The 20713-nt window shown below is 42.2% G+C and overlaps 2 protein-coding genes across 10 annotated transcripts in view; one reads left to right on the top strand and one right to left on the bottom strand.

The window, feature by feature from the left end:
* MED12L (mediator complex subunit 12L) overlaps nt 1-20713 on the bottom strand; it is a 324835-nt gene that overhangs the window by 115395 nt on the left and 188727 nt on the right. The window lies entirely within an intron of this gene.
* P2RY13 (purinergic receptor P2Y13) lies at nt 7753-14755 on the top strand. Of its 2 annotated transcripts, XM_053305830.1 has the most exons (3): nt 7753-7803; nt 10946-10979; nt 13221-14755. In XM_053305830.1, exon 3 carries the CDS (start codon nt 13236-13238, stop codon nt 14244-14246), a length of 1011 nt encoding a protein of 336 aa, XP_053161805.1. In that variant the 5' UTR covers nt 7753-7803; nt 10946-10979; nt 13221-13235; the 3' UTR covers nt 14247-14755. The 2 variants fall into 2 exon arrangements, with proteins under 2 accessions (XP_053161805.1, XP_053161806.1); XM_053305831.1 differs by lacking the exon at nt 10946-10979 and having other exon boundaries at nt 7756-7803.

The raw sequence follows: 20713 nt of genomic DNA, 5'->3' as shown, positions 1-20713 counted from the left end.
TGGCACCAACTTTGATTCCGTTTTGAAGCCAGGTGAAGACATTTTTCTTAACCTGTCCAGTCCTCTTAAATTTTTGTTGAATTGCGTTCCCCATCCAGGATTAATACCTCCTCAGAGGGCTCAACTGGAAGCTACATTGCTATCCTTATGGTACCAGCTGAATAACTTTTATTCTGCTACATCTCTTAATTTTTAAAAAATCTGTTTTATACAGCTGTTTTCACATAGTTTAAATGGTTTTATGCTTTTACTATAAAACTGCCTTCAGAAAGTTGTTGAAAGATGGTATTAGGCTTGCTACCCATTCTTTATTTCAAAGAACAGTTCTTTATTTAGCATTAACATGTACCTGTTCTTTATCAACTAAATAAAGAACACAGTTCTACATTTTCAGCACTCTGAGGTAGGCCAGTCACTGACTGCAGTGAACTCACAATGAAGAGGCTGGCTTAATGTTGCAGGCCTCTAGAAAGCAGTCTTCTTCAGCCCTGCAGTCTGGATAGCAGATTGCTCTCTGGTACTACAACGCCCATAAGGAGGCTTGTTTTTGGAGCCAAAAGTCCACCTCTGCCCCTGCAGGCAAGAGGAGGAGGCTGAGCCTGGTGGAGCAGAGAGCAGCCAGGCCTGTGGAGGCATGGCCCATTTTACAAAAGTCTCTCCCTAGAGTTGAGCAGCCTAACAGTCTGTCATCTTCTTCCACCCAACCTCCAGAAAAAAGGGCAGGAGAATGCAAAAATATTTTGAAGAATGGTAAAATGCTCATCGCAATATATGCAACATAGACTCTTTAGTTTCGTACTGTGAAGTGAAAGCATGCAGCTGGAGAAGATCACGTTCGCAACATTCGAATGAGGGGCCGAAATCAAGCCAATTTCAATAATGAATTATTGAAAGTTCATCAGAATCCAATAAGGCAGGGGTGGGGAACCTTAGCCCTCCAGCTGTTTTTGAACTACAACTCCCATCATCCCCTGCCACAATTATTGTGGCTGGGGATGGTGGGAGTTGTAGTTCAAAAACAGCGGGAGGGCCAAGGTTCCCCACTTCTGCAATAAGGTATCTCTTTTTATCATCTCTTGTTGTTTTACCTGTTAAATGAGAGTGAAAGAAACTTGAGGGGTTCTCTCTGGTGACAAAGCTACTCACTTTATATAAAAAATGTTAAAAACACTAGTATTTCTTCTATGCTGCTAATATGTGTATATTGCTGAGCCTGAATGGTTGCATCAAGCTTCCTTGTTTTATTTATTCATTAAAACTTTTGTGTCCTATTTTTCTAGCAAGCTAGAACATAGGAACATAGGTAGCTGCCTTAAACGAAGTCAGACTCTTGGTCCATCTAGCTCAGTTATTGTCCACAGACTGCCAGCAGCTTCTCCAAGATTGCAGATAGGAGTCTTTCTCAGCCTTATTTTGGAGACACCAGTGAAGGAACTTGGGACCTTCTGCATGCAGGTGCTCTTCCCACAAAGGCCCCATCCCCTAAAGGGAATATCTTATGGTGCTCAGTTGTAGTCTCCCATTCAAATGCAAACCAGGGTGGACCTTCTTAGCAAAGGGGAAACTGCAGCTTGTTACTACAAGACCAGCTCTCCTCCCAAGCTATTCAAGGCAGCTTACAAGACCAAAATTGTACAAATATGGAGTAACCAAAAATACTGCAAGGAATAACAAAAACAACAACAAAAAACCCACTTGGAAAAGAAGGGATGAACTCTAAGGGCAAAAAGCAATTTAAACTTAATTTGCTGTTTTAAAGGGGTTGAGATTGTACTGTTATCAGCCATGTTTTCTTATAGTGCTGTTTTTCAAAATTGCTATTGCTTAATATGGGGTAGCATACAAAGTTACTCATGAGAATCACCACAGAGAGTTATCTTTACCAGAGGCGTATCTAGGGAAAATAGCGCCTAGGGCAACCTCTGAAATTACACCCCCTGTCCAAACATCTGACACCCATCTTTCAGATAATGTTACCATATTATCAGCTGAAAAATACAAGCCAAACTCGTTAATCTTTTAATATTTCAAAAACTATTTAGCAGTGGACGTAGCCAGACCAAAAAGTGCTAGAAAACTACAAATTTCAGTATGCTGGGGCTCATGAAATACCCAAATACTATGTGGAGGTGTACTTGGAAAACTAAACAGAAGTGCTTGTCTAATTCTCTACTATGCATTGTAGCATCACTATTACATAAGTTTTAAAAATAAATGTAGAATTTGACTTTTCCCAGATACTCTGAAAATAATTAAAGGATATGCAGAGTAAACTGTGTCACTGCTTGGAATATATTCTAGTATTTCAGAACGACAGTTAAAATGAGAGAAAGAGAGCAAGAAACTCCCAGTGGGCCTTAATACTAAAGATTTCACACTGATTCAAAGACAAACTCACCATTAATAGCCATATTAAGACATCACATTTAACTCACTTATCACAAGAAGCAAAGTAAGAGCAAATGAATACAATTCTAGCTCATAAGCTTCCGCTCAGTATTCACAAGCCCTGATTCTCTGTACATAGTGCCAAACTGAATATTATTATTATTATTATTATTATTATTATTATTATTATTATTATTATTATTAATTCAATTTCTATACCGCCCTTCCAAAAATGGCTCAGGGCGGTTTACAAAGAGAAATAACAAACAAATAAGATGGCTCCCTGTCTCCAAAGGGCTCACATTCTAAAAAGAAACATAAGACACACACCAGCAACAGTCACTGGAAGTACTGTGCTGGGGGTGGATAGGGCCAGTTACTCTCCCCCTGCTAAATAAAGAGAATCACCACGGTAAAAGGTGCCTCTTTGCCCAGTTAGCAGGGGCCATACTGTACATATGTGTACAGTGACATATTACATATGTACATACTGTACATATGTGTACAGTGACATATTATATTTATTTTATTTTTAAAAAAATACCTGTAGCCCCTTTGGGGGGGGCTTCCTAAAGGCTGTGGGGGGGTCTGCAAATGTTTCCCCTCCCCCATTGGCCTCTAGGGCCTCGCAAGGACCATTTGAGCATGTGCAGTGGCCATTTAAAAAAAATTTTTTTTTAAAGAAATGGCCACTGGAAACAAAATGGCCACTGCGCATGCTCAAATGGCCTCTGCGAGGCTTGGCTTGGCCTAGGGCCTCACAGAGGCCATTTGAGCATGCACGGTGGCCATTTTGTTTTTGGCTGCCATATTTTAAAAATTATTTTTAAAAAATGGCGCCCCCCTTCAAGTGGTGCCCAGGGAATGTGCCCTGCCTGCCCTACCCTAGATATGCCCCTGATCTTTACTACCTGAAGTTATATTATAATAAATTATAACAGAACTCAGTTATGGCTAACAGTCTGAATACCACCCATGAAATCTTAGGAAAGCAGTATATAAATATATTAGATAAATTTAATACATTAATACATTACACTACTAATAAATTACTGTTCATGTTCTGACGGACACACATAGTGTCATTTTATTAAGGTCTTGCAATGAGGCTATTTTCACAAGCTGCCTAACCCAGGCTTGGGATGCCCAGCCTGGGTTAGGCTGTGTGTGAGTACCACCGCTTTTGGCCCAATCCCAATGAGGCAGTGCCACCTAGCCTGGCTTTTAAGCCTGGCTGTTAGCCAAGGTTAAGGAAGCAAGCACTCCCTTAACCCCGGGCACCTGCTCGTGTGCAAGCATGGTTTGCTTCCAGCCTGGCTGCACACAGAGACAGGCACCTAGAGCACCCATCTCTCAAGGGAATCCCCCAATGCACTGGGCAATCCCCCAATGCATTGTGCATGTTGCATGGTGCATTGTGGGATTCCTTGAGACCAGGACACATCATCCCTATCTCCGGAGCTTCATATTGTACCATGCAGTGCTTCTTGTCTGGGAGCACGGTCTGCGCTCCCAGGAACATGAAATAGCTCGTCTGTGGGGAAGGTGAATTTAAGCAGCCTTCCTGCCCACCGGTCGCCCAGCCTGTTCTTTATTTTTATTCTTTATTTTGAAGCTCTTTAGGTGGCAAGCCTAGATGGTATATAAGGTGCTGAAGAATAGACCTACAAAGAATTTCAACATCTGCTTCAGAAGTAGTAGAATTGGATTACTGGGCAAATGGATTACTGGGCAAAACAAATTCATCTCACCAAACATTTTCATGATCTCAGTACTGTTTAGTGCTCTTTTGTTCGTGGCTTCAAAGTGCCATTTTCCTTCTTTTTTCTCATTTGCTCACACTGCAATATAAACCTATTGGCTGTGTGACCCACATGATCACACAGCCATTATGTGACTTAAATTACAGGTGGACTTACAGGTGGAAGGAAAATCGCTATATGTGGTGCCAGCGTTCGCAGTTTTGCATATCCATGGTTGGATAATTGAAACCCAACCTTGGCATATGCAAAAAAAAATAACAAGCTAAAATGGGGTTAATTTCATGTATCAGCACTTTAGAGATGGTCAGAAATGACCTTGGAGATCATTTCTGGCCACCATTTTATGAAGAGGAACCATTTTGTGGCTCATGGAGGGGGGATAATGGGAAAATGCAGTAATTTTTTCCCATGGAAAACGATGGGAAAATACAGCAATTCAAACTTCTGGGGGCATTGCTGGGCACGTTTTAAAGGTTTTTGGCCATTTCCCCTGTGATTTTCAGGCCTCCAGAAACCTAACCCTAAAATGAGGCACAACTGAGGCACAAAAACTGCTGGGGCAAAACAGAGGAAAAGTAACAGAACACCATCAAGACAAAACAGCACTGTAATGATGTCTACATGTTTAGAATGAGTGCAGAAAACTGCTAAAGAAAGGAGGAGCATTCTGACAGTCACAGAAACAAGCATGAGAAAAGGTTAGGGATGTGCACGGACCGGTCCAGAGGCCATTCTAAAGGCCTCCAGACCTGGGGCCGGTTTGGCGGTTTGACACTGGGGGGTGGACCTTTAAGGGCGGGGGAGGGTATACTTACTGCTCCCGCCATTTCCCCCCCTACAGCACTCCTTTTTAAAAAAGTATTTGGGTTGGCAGGTTACCTCCTTGCCCCCGCTTCCCCTGTTCCTCAGCAAAAGGCTTCTGTTCATCGTGTCCATGCGCACATCATGCACGCACATACACATGTCTGACGTGCACACACATGTGACGCGCGCACAGTCAGTCTTTTGAAGCCTTTTGCCAAGAAACGGAGGAAGGGGCAGCAGGGAGGTAACCTGCCACCCCAAATGCTTTAAAAAACAGCAGCATTGGAGGGGGGGGAGCAGCAGCAGGGATAAGTAGACCCTCCCCCACCCTTAAAGACCCCCCCTCCCCAGTGTCGGACCGCAGAGGTGTGGATCCATGCACACCACTAGAAGAGGTAATAAATGTTAGATCTATACAGAATACACATCCACGGGTAGCTCTTCACCAAGGAAGAAGAGATACTGTTATAACAGCTAATCCAAATCACTCCCTCTATAGCTCAGTCTGGAGAAAGCAAGTATGACAAAGTAATCATGTGTTTTGTCCATAAAAGCAAGATCACACTGACTTATTCTGGATGTATCTGGGGACAGACTGTAATCAGAATTCAAGCCACAGCCATGCACTGGGAAATCTAAAGGATCTTATATGAAATATGGAGAGCTACATGTGCAATTTTAACTTGAAAAAAATATTGATGACAGACGTCCTCTCCAGGGTATCCTGGTGGGTTAGCAGAAGGTCACTTTATTATGATTAAGAATGGTCATTGTATATGCCACTTTTCAACAACCAAAAAAACTGCTCTCCAAGAAGTTTACATACAAAAGCCCTGTTCCAAAGAGGCTCACAATTTAAAAAGAAGCATAAGGGACACCACCAACTGCCACTAAAAGAGATGTCGGGCTGAACTGAATAGGGACAGTTTTTCTCCCCCTGCTTAATATATGACAGCCACCACTAAAAGCTGCTTGTTTGGTCAGTTAGCAGATGTAAACACGTGTTTGCATTACCAAGAGGCAAAATTACTTATATCAAATCATGATGTTGATGTTATGAATTTCAGATCTGAATATGCCCTATAATTACATGTTAAAGCTGTTGTGTGTGACTAAACTTCAATGAGGGATTATCCAGAAAATTTTAATCCCTACTTCAGTTATTTTCACTTCTACTTCTTCTTTCTGGTGCAGGCTATTACTCATGTCACAGAAGCAGCTGCAAACTGGCCAATGAAACCACCTAGTTCCTTGATGTGCAATCCATTCTTCTCTAAGCACGATTTCACATAACCAAGGAAGCAAAAATAGGTCATTGTCTTTCTGTTAAATAATGCAGCTCTAAGGGAAGTTATTCTTAAACAGTGGGTTGCCTTGTGTTATGGTAAGATGGAGCATTCCACACAAAAATGACATTTTTAAAAAGGGCTTAACAGAAAGAGTATGTGTGCCATGAACGCAATCAGAAAGGGACACAGTGAAATGCTTATCTACCAGTTAAAAGTTCTGTCAACAAGGGTGGCTCTAGAGAAGGGGCAGAGGCAAGCACCCCCTGGAAAAGTGGTTCGTCCCCCCCACCTGAAACATTTCTGTTTCAGAAATCTAGCATGTGGGACACAGTTCACCCACCCAGAACTAAACTTTGCCCCTTGTGAGCCTTCCCCTTGAGTGTATGTGTGTGTGTGTGTGTGTGTGTGTGAATGATCTGTCAATGATCACAAGCAAGCATGGCTATATAGGACCTCTGTGTTCAGAGATAGTATGAATACCAGTAGCTAGGAGGTTTTGTTGTGGCTTTTTAAAATATTTTAATATGATTTAATGGAATTTTATTGTATTAATTTTTGTGAACTGCCTTGGGATAGGTTTTATGAAAGGTGATTTATAAATCAAACAAATAAAGTAAATTAAACAAACTATGTTAGAGAGCCATGGCCTTCATGCCCTGCTTGTGGGATTCCAAAAGGCATATGATTGGCCATTGTGGGAAACAGGTTACTGGATTAGTAGGGCCTTTCGTCTCATCCAGCAGGGCCCTTTTTATGTTCTTAATCAGATATTTTAATACATTGGAACCATGGCATTTTGACTAAGGAAAGAAAACAATTCCAGTATTACTAACAATAGTATACTATCATCCTTGCCATATACAATCTGTTAAGAAACAGGTTGTCAGATCCGGTGTAGAGGAATGAATACACTGGTCATTGAATAAGTAATACTCACAGCTTCTCTTTATTATTTGGGGAGAGCAAGAACTGATAATGAGGGGTGGAGTCAAACGATGAGGTACTGATTGCCAGTATTTCCACATATTTTTTTCTTGATCTCCCTCTTCACTAAAATCTGTTTCTGGCTTCATATTGCCACATTTTCCAATATCTAATACTTAGCATTCGTATGTCACTTTTTGATGTATTATTTTGATGTAATACAATAACCCTGCATAGCAAGTAAACATTATTCCCATATTGCAGGTGGGGAGCTGAGGCTGAGAAGGAGGGGTTGCCTAAGGGCATCTAGTAGTCCATGGTAGAGGCAAAATTTGAACCAAGTCTAGATTCGCAGTTATGCCTCTTAGCCATTCATAGTCAAATATGTCCATATTTTGATCATACTGAATAAAATAGACCTCAGCATCCAATTTTGAGCACTTTCCTTGGCCCTTGTTGTGGTCGGGGGGGGGGAACCCTTTGTGATGAAATATGAGGAAGAACAAGCAGCTTACAAAAAAAAAAAAAAAAACCCTCACCAAGATTGCTTATGAAACCAAGTTTCTCTACTGTTTGTACACTTGCGAGAATTTGCCCAGCACTGACATAGCAGTCAGGTATTCCTGCAAAAAGAGGTAAGTAATTTTATTCATATATTTGTCTACCAGACCATCATCAAGCTACTTGAAGAAATGCTTGAGTCATATAATTATTCCAAAAGCTTGAGAAATGTATTGTTTATATATGAAGTCAATAATTATAGTAACATTAATTACCCCTGGAAGGATGAGCTCTAACTTATACACTGTTGTATTTTTATTAGAGTACACTTTGATGGAGCTATACTGAGCACAATTAACTAGAATACATTATACATTTTGTTTAAGGTTTCAAGAAACCTACTGCTGTTTCAATTTTGGCTGCCAACTTTGCATTGATTTGCTAAATCAGATATGAGTATACCATCTTTCAAAGCAGGGTTCTTCACTGTAAAAGCCCAGGAGCAAGTGGCAGCTCCTATCAACCCTAAATGTGTCTCTGTGACCATTTTTAATGGGTCTGTGCAAAGCTTTAACCAATGCTGAATACTCGGCACAGTCCCCTTGACAACATGTGGAGGCTACGATTCCCATGGTGCAGTGCTGCGCATTGCCCAGTGCCACTGGGGCTCCTTTAAGGGAAATGGATCCCTCTTGGACTCCTGCACCATCTTGAAAGGCATGCACAGAGTGCTGGGAGATGCAGCCCTTCCCAGGGCTTTCCTCATTGAGTGCTTCAATGAAGGCTCTCTTTCTTAAAGGGCCCTCCCAGCTCTGAGAAAAGTGCAGTACTGTGCAGAGGTCAGCACCATGGGAAATGGCTCTCATGTTGAAGGTTTCTTGCCAAAGTGGTCCCTGCTTGAAAAATAATGAAGGCCGCTGTTCAAGGCTATTGTCTGAATTCAATGACAGTGATTCAGATTAAAAGCAGCTCCTCCCAAGCATGCAGCAAGGCCCGTGTCTTTCCCCCCTCTGAACATATGTTTTTGAATGCCCTTTGAAAACTCAGTCAAATTTTAAAAATAGTTAATTTAATGCAAGACTATGCCATCTATGTTGACCCGACTAATCTTCTGCTTTACTGTTGGGACTAGGGAAAATAATTATGGAGTTTAACACAATCCTGACATGGCATGTGTGTTATTCAGCACATCTGACTCCAGAAATGGCAAACTACTGGGTTGGATCCTTAGAATCCAACCCATTGTTTGCAAATGTCCTTATTGCCTAGGGAGCCACACGCAGCTTGAAACATTCAAGGAAGGACATTTCACACAAATGTTACACACAGAGTAGCCTAAGATATTTTGCTGCCTGCAACAAAGGACAATAAGACACGCACCCCTCATCCACAGGTGGATGCTCTGCATTCACAGGTGATGCTTCCAAGGTAGTGGTGTCAACACATAAGCGCTCTCTGACTACCCTAGCAAACCAGGCAAACAGAGGCAGCTGGTGAGGGCAGCCCTGGGGGGACAGCAAGAGATATCTTTAAAAAGTCATTACTTGTGATACCGCCAGCAGCTGCAAGCCGCTGTGAGCAGCAGCACCGCACCCAGCATCCCATGAGGCAGCTGCTGGCCTCACCTGGCCTCCACACATGCGCAGACACCAGGTGAGTTCTGGAACCATGCAGCCGCCACATGGGATACCAGGTGGGGCACCACTGATCGCAACGGCTTGCAGCTGCTGGCAGTACCACAAGTAATGAGTTTTTAAAAGGTACCTCTTGCTGCCCCCCCTCCCGCTGGCTGCCTCTGCGAGTAATGGTGGCATAGATGTCTCTAGCTTGCATTGGATGGGGGACAGCAGTGAAATAAGATGCATGCCCCAGTGGGGTGAGGAAGGATAATGGAAGCAGTGGCAGGGAGGGTGGCATGGGGTGCCGTCTATGGTGGCAGGGAGCAGTGCTTGCCACCCCTGTTCCCCTCCTGAGGTGATTGCCTCATCCTGCCTCATGGAGGGGTAAGGGTAAGTCTTTATTTCAGTCTCTGACCAGCATAACAACAAAATAAACAAAAACCAGTCAGGACAATCTACTCCTACAAGGTAATAGGGGATCTCTATAAAATTACCTAAAACATAATATAGTGACTAGAAGAAGCTACAAGTTAAGACTATGAACATAAAACCTTATGTAAAAATTAATCAACACGGTATCACAATGATACTGAGTATAAAGGTGGCAAGACAGCAAAATTATGTGCCTAATACATAATGATGTTAAATCTCATACTATATTGTATTCTGTACTATGTATGGCAACAGCATATCCGACAAGTGGATGCAGCATACATACAGGCACTAAAATGTTTAGTTCTTATTAAACTCTAAATGAATTTTGCTAGCTATAAGGCAGAACGTGGCCACATTATTGGCTCTAAAGTCATTCTGATCTGTCAAGAGGAAATTAAGATAAAAAGAATCAGTACAGCCTGGATATGAGCTAATATATGGGGAGATAAGCTTATGCCGAATGTCACAGTAGTACAAGAGTACATGAGCCATTGTTTCAATCTCACTGGAGCCACAGGGGCAAATACGCTCTCCGTATGGAATTTTTTTGATATCTTCTTCCATCACAGCTGTGCGCAAGGCATTGCATCGGGCCAGTGTTAGAGCTCTGTGGTACTTTGGGACTGTTAACTGGTTTAAATAGTTGGCAAGGGTAAAGCTCAAAATTTGATTGCCCAAAAAGACACCAACCGGAATGGAGCCCTGATCAATTTGCCACTACATATCATTAACTCTTTCCCTTATTTTGACTCTGGCGCTTTCATAACCCAAGGTTAGCAATGTGGTGGGAGAAAAACCATAATGATACAACCTTTCCTCCACCCCTTTCCCCCACCTTGAGTGATACATCTATCATTATCCACCTTTAGCACAAGTGGAGCTAAACTAGTGGGATGAAAAACCAGCTTAAGCCAGAATTCAAAAATAATAATCCAAGCTCTAGCCTCTACTTTGAGCAACCCTGCTTCCAGCCATAGAACAGCCCTAGGCACGCAGCTGGGAACCTGAAATATATTCTTCAGGAAATTGGATTGAACTGCTTCTAGTTTAGAGAAATTAGAGCATATGTCCAGCTGCACTCCATACAACAGCTGTGCTCGAACTTTGGCCTCAAAGAGTTTAATAGCAGCAGGGATAAAATGAGCACCCCTAGAGTAGTAGTAAGATTGAATTGCCCGTGCGCTCTTATTTGCATTCTGTCTTACATATTCTCTATGCGCAGATCTACAGCCAGAGGACTGAAATATTACACCAAGGTACTTAAATTGTTTTACTTGTTCTAACTTGTACCCATTTAGTGTCCAATTGTAAAATTTTGGTCTCTTCTCAAACACTAAAATCTTGGTTTTATTATAATTAATTTCCAGTGAGTGCTCCTTGCATTAGGAAGCCCAAGAACACAATGCTCTTCTTAAACCTATCGGAGTTGGCGAAAGAATAACGGAGTCATCTGCATACAAGAGGATAGCAAGATGCTTATCCACTAACTTGGGAGGGTGATGGTCCAAATTACTTAAATGGGAAGCAAAGGAGTTAATATAAAAGTTAAGCAGTAAAGGTAAAGTGTGCCGTCAAGACTCCTGGAGCACACAGAGCCTTGTGGTTTTCTTTGGTAGAATACAGGAGGAGGTTTACCATTGCCTCCTCCTGTGCTGTATGAGATGATGCCTTTCAGCATCTTCCTATATCGCTGCTGCCCGATATAGTAGCAGTGGGGATTCGAATCACCAACTTTCTACTTGTTAGTCAAGCATTTCCCCACTGCACTACTTAAGGTGATGGTCCAAATTACTTAAATGGGAAGAAAAGAGTTAATATAAAACAGTAGTGGAGCCAAAATGCATCCTTGTCTAACTCCCCTGAATGTTAGAGTTTCCTTGGTGAGGTGCCCCTGTGCACTACAGCGCACCCTTATACAGGGATTTTCATGCACCTTAATTATCAAACATAGTAGACGATGATCTATTGATGAATGTAGTATCTTGTTCCAAAGTTTCTCCCTGAGGATCAAATCAAAGGCGGCCCTGAAAACAACAAAATCTACATACAAAGCAGAACTAGAGATGGAGGAGTATGTTCCTACTATGTGCTGCATAATTAGGGCTTGGTCCATAACAGAATGACCAGCACGGAACCCAAACTGCTCCTCAGCCAAGATGTTCTCCATTTCGAACTAGTCTAGCAGTCTCTCATACAGGTATCCGGCATACATCTTACTCACCACACTGAGTCGACTAATGGGTCTGTAGTTCTCAGGGAGCTATCTCCTATCACCTTTCTTATAAACTGGAATGATTACTGCCACACCCCAGTCCTTCGGAACATGAGCTGTCCTGTCTATATATGAAACTAACGAAGCCAGGACCAGGGTCCACCATGCCAGGTTATTTCTGATGACCTCCACTGATATATTATAGTTAGCCCCTAAACTGAGCAAAGCGGCACTTTTCAAAATGGTGATTCTCTTATATTTGAGCAGGGGGAGAGCAACTGGCCCTATCTAGCCCCAGCACAGCATCCCGTCAGTGGCTGCTGCTGGGGTCTACTTTGTTTCTTTTTAGACTGTGAGCCCTTTGGGGACAGGGATCCATCTTATTACTTTATTATTGTTTTCTCTGTGTTAACCACTTTGGGAACTTTAGTCGAAAAGTGGTATATAAATGTATGTATATATGTATATATATGGTCATATCCTGGGGCTTTGCCGCCACATGGAGGAGTCAGCCCTAACAACCAGATGGTCATTTTTCCTAAATAAAGGCCACTCTGGTAAGGGGCAATTTAGAGCAGATAAGTCGGAGTGGGATGGAGCCCTTAACTTACCATGTCCTCACAAATACATATATGGAACTCCATGGCGGGGGGGAGCGGTAGTCAGGGGAAGGGCCCAAATTTCTTTGTTCCAAAGTAGTGTATCCCAAGATTATCTTTCTGAAACAAAAACACTCAACTATTTTTTAAATTCATTCTACCCTCAGTAAAACCCACTTTGTCACTTCAACCAAAACTCTTGCCTATTTGCAAAGGCAGATCACAGCTGAACAGAAGCAGTGAAATAGGGCATACAGCTGTCTTGTGAATCTTCTTGCTATGCTTCTCAGGTTCTGGGAAAATGAGAAGTTTCATTCATATCCCCATAGGCAGAAGTATTTCCCATGGGTGAGAAGCACATCCCCCTTTGCAAAGAGGATCACATTTCAATATATGTAAAAGCCACCCTACTGCTAGGCAAACATTAGCTCATAAATGGACCGTTTACCTAGCAATAGGATTGTTTGAGTACTGAACGACATAGAAATGTGTTTCACAATATCAGTTGTTTCACTTTGAAAATCTAAGCCTGAAGAAGAATTCTGCATAACTGCAATGCTTGCTTCCTGGATTTCAAAAACTAGTTGGTCCATTAAAAGTCATTGGCTCGGTACTGCTGACTCGGTATTTACATACAATTCTTTTAGGTTGTGATGACTTACATTCTGTAAACATTTCTTCCTCAGTACCTCTTTTAAACCATGAATGGAAGCAGCAACATATCTAATGTGACAACATCCATCTCTGGACAATGCCACCGAGACACCAGACTGGCCCATGTTGTCTTTCCGCTCTTGTACAGTCTTCTTTTCCTTGCTGGATTTCTACTGAACAGTTTGGCTGTATTCGCTTTTTTCCAGATTCCAACCACATCCAGTTTCATCGTGTATCTTAAAAACATATTGCTTTCTGATTTCATAATGACACTGATGCTGCCCTTCAAGATTTTTACTGATTCAGAGCTGGGACTGTGGCAACTTAAAGCTTTTGTTTGCCGATTTTCAGCAGTGGTATTTTATGAGACTATGTACATCAGCATTGTGCTGCTCGGACTTATTTCTTTAGACAGGTTTCTCAAGATCATGTGGCCATTTGGGAAATTTTGGTTGCAAAATATCACTTCAGCAAAAGTTCTTTCAGGTTGTGTCTGGTTGTTCTTCTTTTGTCTGTCCTTGCCAAATATGATTTTGTCAAACCGTGAGGCAACACCTGTATCTGTAAGGAAGTGTGCTTCACTGAAGAATCACTTGGGACTGAAATGGCATGAAGCTGTCAACTACATATGCCAGATTGTCTTCTGGACGGTGTTGATCTTAATGTTCCTGTTTTATGTTGTTATTGCTAAAAAGATATATAGCTCTTATGTAAACACTCAGACAACGGAGTGTAAAATTAAGCAAAGAGCCAAGAGTAAGGTATTTATAATTGTAGCTGTTTTTTTCATCTGCTTTGCCCCTTTTCATTTTGCCAGAGTACCATACACTCTCAGCCAAACTGGCAAAAGTATGGACTGCCGCATAAAGAACCATTTATTTATTGCTAAAGAAACTACCCTTTGGTTAGCAACAGCAAATATATGTATGGATCCCCTGATATATATATTCTTGTGCAGGAAATTTGTAGAAAAGGCTTTCTGTGTTAAATTACAACTATCTAGCCGCACAACTCAAGAAAATCTAACTATTGCACTGGACACTGGGATATCTACATAGACTGGTTGATAATTTTCTTTTCTGAAATTTCTGAAAAATACCATTTGTCAAATAAAAACATGCTTTAATTTCAAGAGGCCTTTGATGCAATTCCATTCTTAATTGTTAAAAGGTGTCTGTACTAAGGAATGATGTAACTGAACTAGGTACTTAATCTTCCCCATGCATTTAACCGATAATCCTCTTCTGTGAAGACACAGATACCTGAATACTAAATTGCTGACTAGAGTAGACATTCCATTTATGAGATAAACATGTTTTTCAAAAACGTCAGCCAAGAGAGTACATCACCAGCTTCGCTTAAAAGATGGCTACAAAACAGCCTTATCAGCTAGTCCAAAAGGTAGCCTAGTGTGATCTATTTTAAAGATGTTTTAGTTTTATTTATGATAATTTCAATCTGTTGATATGGTTTTTAGGTTTGAGTTGTTGTTTTTGATCGTAAACCACCCCGCAATTTTATATAAGTCAATATATAAATGCAATAAATAAATAAATATTGTATGCCATACTCTGTAAATATCCAGACTTGGTATTTAAGCAGTACAGACTCCTAACAATTCCTTCTGGCCTGCTCTGTAATTTTCCCAGAGATGGTTCGTCTGGCAGCTCCAACAGCAGACTAACCATCTAACCAGCAGACTAACCATTTGCATGGCCAGCAACGCCAATCTGGCCACTCACCTGTCCTCCACACATGCACAGAGGCCAATCCCCACCACAGGGGGGTGCTGGGTGGCATGCCACTGCTCAGAGCAGCTTTCAGGTGTGGTGGTACCAGAGAGATGTCCCTGCTAATTCATGGTTAAAGGTGTCTCTCACTGCCCCCCTGGCGGCGCCCTCACTGGCTGCCACTGTACACACTATAATAGGTACATACTTCTCATAATGCTGCTTCATTCAAACAATCAGGCCTTGCATTTCCTTTTTGCACTGTTTGGGCTGTCTTACACACAGGTACAGGAACTTCATTAAAGTATTCCCAAATGGGGTGTCTTTTACAACCTGCTGCCATGATAGGCGTTTCCCTTTAGCAATGGAGGACGTATTTGGGAAAGGTTTCCTCAGAGCTGCATGAATTATGTTCTGTTCACTTTTGATTTCACTTTCTAATCCCCTCCCCTATCCGTTGCATTGCTATCCAGACTCCCCCTCCTTGCTCAGATCTACTCCACACACACACACCCCAATCCTCTATTCATTTGACCTTCTTTGTCTTTGCACTTTTAGACAGAAAGGGGGCAAGGGCTTGACTCTGTCGTGGTACTGCATGTACACTACCTGCAGAATAGGACTGATCGGGTCTGTTATCTCTCATCCTCATATACTGCTGTTAATATGTTCATACAATATTATAAGGATTAATAGTTATGAAGATATCTTTGACCTAGTTTCTTTTTTAATGAATTGTTTTTTAAAAATTAAAATTGAATTTAAATTTAAAAATCCAATTTAAATTTTTAAAAAACACAATTTAAAAAATAATAATCTATTGTTATCAAACCTGAACTTGCCCCAATAGATAAGCATTGTTCAAACTGAGAGCTGTAATCAGCTGTTTGGTGGATGCTTAAGTGAAGATTGAAGAAGATTATTATATAGAATGGGCTTAACATAGGCTTTATGCAGTGTAAACTATAGGAGTTCAAACTAGATAAAGGGAGGGGAGCTGTATATAAGGAGAGCATAAAGGCAAGGTAGAAGGGGGAGCATAAGAGCTAGATATAAGTTAGTATGAGCGGAGCCATCCTGGCTGAGATATCCCCTCCAGAGGCTGTTGCTGGTGTCTATCTTATGTTTATTTTCCTTCTTTTTAAAATTGTGAGCCCTTTGGGGACACATAGCTCTTATTTATAGCTATGTAAACTGCTTTGGGAATATTTGTTGAAAAGTGGTATATAAATATTCTTTGTATCTGTATTTGTATACAGAAATACAGAACAAAGGAGCAGAAACAACAGGATGCTCCTGAGCGGAGTATAGCCACTGTAGTCAAGCATGACCACAACAGCAGAGGAAACCCCTAGGGATGTGGTTAACTGAAGCTAGGCAGTAACCACAAGGTACCATCCTCAGAAAATGCCCAGTTCTGAAAAATCACATGCTCTGAGGGAAGAGATTAGGAAGACAAATTGCCTAGTTGCACAAATCAGAAATTGTAAGTAAGGGGTCTTGTGGATACTTGAACTTACCAGAAGAAGATGATTTTTCATCCTCTAAATATGCAACAGGGGTCCTGTGGCAAGAGAGGGATTTAAGGGCTACCTAGCAACTACTCTGTGTTGCCATCTTCCAATTCCTATTTTGGGTTGTCAACCTAGTTTGCTGATGTCAGCTGTTATTCAGCTCTTCTACTACTCTTTGGGATTGGTGAGTTGCTAATAAAGCTTTGAAATTTACCATAAGTTGTGTTTTATTTTCTGGGCAGTGAGAACTCAGGTGGAGAAGAACCCTTACTAAGGTGTTGTGGCTGAGTTCTGGCCAGGCTGAACTGTAGACCAGATTATTATTTAAAGGGGGCTTGTCAAAAACTCTTACAAGATCATCATACACAGCAGTATGTATGCAGCAATGTGCGAAAATCTGTGGGTCAAGTTCTAGGGATGTGCTTGAACCACGGTTCAAATTGCAGTTTGAGCATGTTTCAGGGTGGCGAGGGGGAGCTTTAAAAAAAAGAGAGAAGAGCAGGTTCTTATCTGCTCTCCGCCTCCCCGTGCAGCTTCCTGCCGGGGTGATGGTCAATCCAAGTACCCCCATGTGATGCCAGCATGCACATGGCATCTGTACATGTGTGGGTGTCATTTGCATGGTCAGCTCCACACTGATCACGCAATTGGCATGCACAGATGCTTTGTGCATGATGGCACTGTGCAGGGATACTTGGACAGAGCGCCACCCCAGGAAGAAGCTGCATGGGGCGGTGGAGAGCAGTCCGCTTTCTTAAAGCTCCCCTGTGCTGCTTCCAAAACATGCCCAAACTGCAGTTTGGGCACATCCCTATCAGGGTTTTTACATCTTTTGATTATTTTCCAAATTTGATGTTAAATCATTCACAGTTATTTTTAAATGCCATTTGTAGCCATCCTCTATATTCTCTCTCTCCCTCCCTCTCTCTTCCTCCCCCCTGCCATAAAATAATCAATTGTCATGCTTGATCAGTTGCTTTTTTCCTGATATCAGCAAAAGACTGCAATCCCAAACCCTGGGGTGTCTGTAAAGCACTTCCCTCCCTTTTAATAGTATGCTATATTTGGTTATTTTTAGAGATCTGGGTTTACTTTATTTCAAGTTGCACCTCCCCCCCACAATTGTTAGAGACTGCCTTGAGGACTTTGGCAGGGAGCTTGGAGTGAGTCACTTTATGGATTCTTCTCCAGCCTCTTGATCACATTTATTTCTACTCCTTTGCTCAGCCATTACTTTTTCTACAAGCTTCAACAAACTCCTAATACTGCTGTTCATTTGTCTTCCACATGATCCCTGTGAATTTTAGACATTTTGATCAGATACCTTTCTTATGCAGTCATGTTCATTGTGTGCTTTTTCCTTTGAAACTGTTGGACCTCATCCCCAACCTATGCCACTGTAGTGGATCCAAAGTGTTTGTTCCACAAACAGAAAGAGCTTCCATTCAGAGCAAGAGAGCTGTGCTCATTGAAGGACCTCTTCCACCTGTGGAAGATCCTATCTATAGGGGAACTCTCCTTCCATGAATGGAGTGAAAACTTTGGCTCCCACTCCATGTTTATACTTGGTAAATACTATACTACATAGACCTTCTTAATATACTGCTTTGAATTCCACAAGGCCTACCTGCATTACTTATACAGTGCATTATCACTATACAACAATTGTGTGCAATTACACGATGTCAAGTTTGACAACTATTCTTCTAGTCCAGAGGTTGGCAAACTTGCCCCTCCAGCTACTGCTGAACGACAACGCTTATCTTCCGCAGCCACAATAAATTGTGCTGGGGATGATGGAAGTTGTACTTCAACAACATTTGAGGGTCAAGTTTCCTATGCCTGTTCTAGTCTCATAATCATTGGAACAGGCCTCCCTTGCCGCTCATTTCACTCCTGAGATATTCCCAGTCAGAACCAGGACCCCTATCTATGAGCTGCAGCTCTGATCAATACCCTGGGATCACGTGGGAAAGCTAATACATCTGTCATGAACCCCAAGCCTGACCTTATATCTGACACAGAGGACTCTCAGGATGAGGTGGTTATGAGCCTTGAGCATAATGCCTAGATCTGCCTCAAAGGATTCCCAGGATAAGGAGTGATTCAAGGGGCTACCGCCTCCCACTGGGTCCCCTATGCCAGCTGACCTGCTCAACACTCCCCTACTCCTGTCCTCTGAATTAAAGCAGAGGCACCACAGTTCCCACCAGCAGCTCCAAAGCTCCACTGTAGCCTTTAAGGCCTTGTACACTACAGATTTAGGCAGGGCTGCAGTTCTGGCTACTTAAGGCTTCAATTTGCCTCTGTTCCTTGCTGAAACAACTTCATTTGTGCACACACTCTGGTTTTCTTTCTTGTGATTTCCTGGCTCCTGACTTCCTGCTTGTGTTCGACTCTGGCTTGGCTCGCCCCTGTTGGACTGATTAGCTGGCTTTTGACCTCTTCCCTGTATCTGATGCTTCATTTTGCACTTACCCCACCCAAACATGACAGAATCAGCAGTATCAAGCTCAATATGCATATGCCAAATTCTTTACTAAATCAAATTCTAAAGGAAGAAGCAATATCCTTCAGTCAAAAATGATTTCCCCCACCGCGCTGATTGTACAGTGAGGATTTGTACATGAAAAAACAGGACACCTAATTAAATCCTTGCCAGGAGCTAAATTAGAGATCCCAATTAGCCTAGCCAGGTAGCATGATTTCCTGGGAGAAGGGCTCCTGGATTTCCAATATGACAGAATGAGAAGCAGTAGCAGGACTAAAAGAACTGGATTCCTCCCCACATCTTCACAAAAATAGGACAGAATCAATCAGGCTAAGCCCAGGAGGAACCTTCCTTTGAATTACCTTCCTCCTCACTCTCACCCCTCTGAATAGAAAAAACTCAAACCTATTCCATTATTTTGTTAATCCCAATCAATTTTTAGTACATATGCCCCAGCCCAAGAACAGCATTTGAGCACTCTGAGCAGATTACCCAGAGAGAGAATGCTGCAGACTTGCTTCCAAAGAATCTTGGCTGTATGCATCTCTGCCCATGGACCCAAGAGTATTCCATGCTTCTTGGCCACCCCACCATCTCCAAACTCCAGCCTAGCCGCCCAGAACTCCTCTTGCTAAATGGGCCTCTGATCATCTCCAGGAAAACTACACAAAAAGAAAATGTATATTCCCCTTCTTGCTAACTCCAGTCACTAGGTCTAGCCTCTTCCTCTTTACATCTGTTCTCATCTCTGCCCACTTCCCCTAAGAGCTGAAACCATAGAAGCAGTCTGAGTGCCAAAGTGCCAGTAATGGCTTTCCCAGCTGCCCTGCAGATGAAAATTCCTCCTCTTACCTTCAACTACTTTTTCTATTCTTCCGTCTGAAAGTGGAATCTGAAGCACAGAGAAGGTCCATATTCATGAATAGGCAACTTCCTCCAGCCAGTGAAAGACTGCCCCAAACTCCCAAAAACCTCACTAACTCCTTCGCTAACAGTGGCCAACTCAATAGAGTCTCTCCTGAGTTTGCCTGCCCCCATCCCCTTTTAGAGTTTGCTCTGCCACTGCAGACTAAATACAGGAGAACCTCAATATTTGCAGTTCTGCATATTCATGGGTGTCTCATTGACACCTGTTTTCAGTATCCATGGATACAAAACAGTTAAAGCCCACGTCCCCATGGTTCCTAGAGGGCTGGAAGTGACCACAGAGATCACTTCCTCCTGCCATTTTGTCTTCGGGGAGCCATTTTGTGGATCTTTTCTTTACAAAATCAGACTGACTTTTTCTATGATTTTTTGCAATTTTGAGGGTCATTTGGAGACATTCCTAGGCACATGGGGGGATTCTTGGGCACATACAGACCTGCGGAGCATGCCCCATTTATTCTCATTATTTTGCAATAATGACTTGTTACTCATGGTTCCATTACTTGTGTTAGTATGTGAGGAATGGAACCCACATGAGTAACAAGGTTCTCCTGTACATCTGGTTCAGTGGGACTGTCACAGGATGTGGTAATGGCCACTAGCTTGGATGGCTTTAAAAGGGGCAGACAAATTCATGGAGAACAGTGGCTACTATCAATGGCTACTAGTCTGGTGGCTATAGGCCACCTCCAGCCGAAAGGGGATGCCCTCAGCTCTTGCCTGTCAGAGGGATCTAGTGAGCCACTGTGTGAAACAGAATGCTGGACTAGATTGGTCTTGGGCCTGATCCAGCAGGGCTGTTCTTAGTATGCAATGCTGCAATTTCAGCACTCTCTAATAAGATTGCTTCAAGAAGTGATTAT

This window comes from Hemicordylus capensis, chromosome 3 (assembly GCF_027244095.1).
Source record: "Hemicordylus capensis ecotype Gifberg chromosome 3, rHemCap1.1.pri, whole genome shotgun sequence".
Classification (NCBI taxonomy): Eukaryota; Metazoa; Chordata; class Lepidosauria; order Squamata; family Cordylidae; genus Hemicordylus; species Hemicordylus capensis.
The sequence above is the reverse complement of the archived record's forward strand: the minus strand, read 5'-3'. Positions and strand labels throughout refer to the sequence as shown.

What these genes read in the sequence shown, in the direction of transcription:
- P2RY13 (XM_053305830.1), top strand. Translation starts at nt 13,236, where the DNA reads ATGAATGGAAGCAGCAACATATCTAATGTGACAACATCCATCTCTGGA.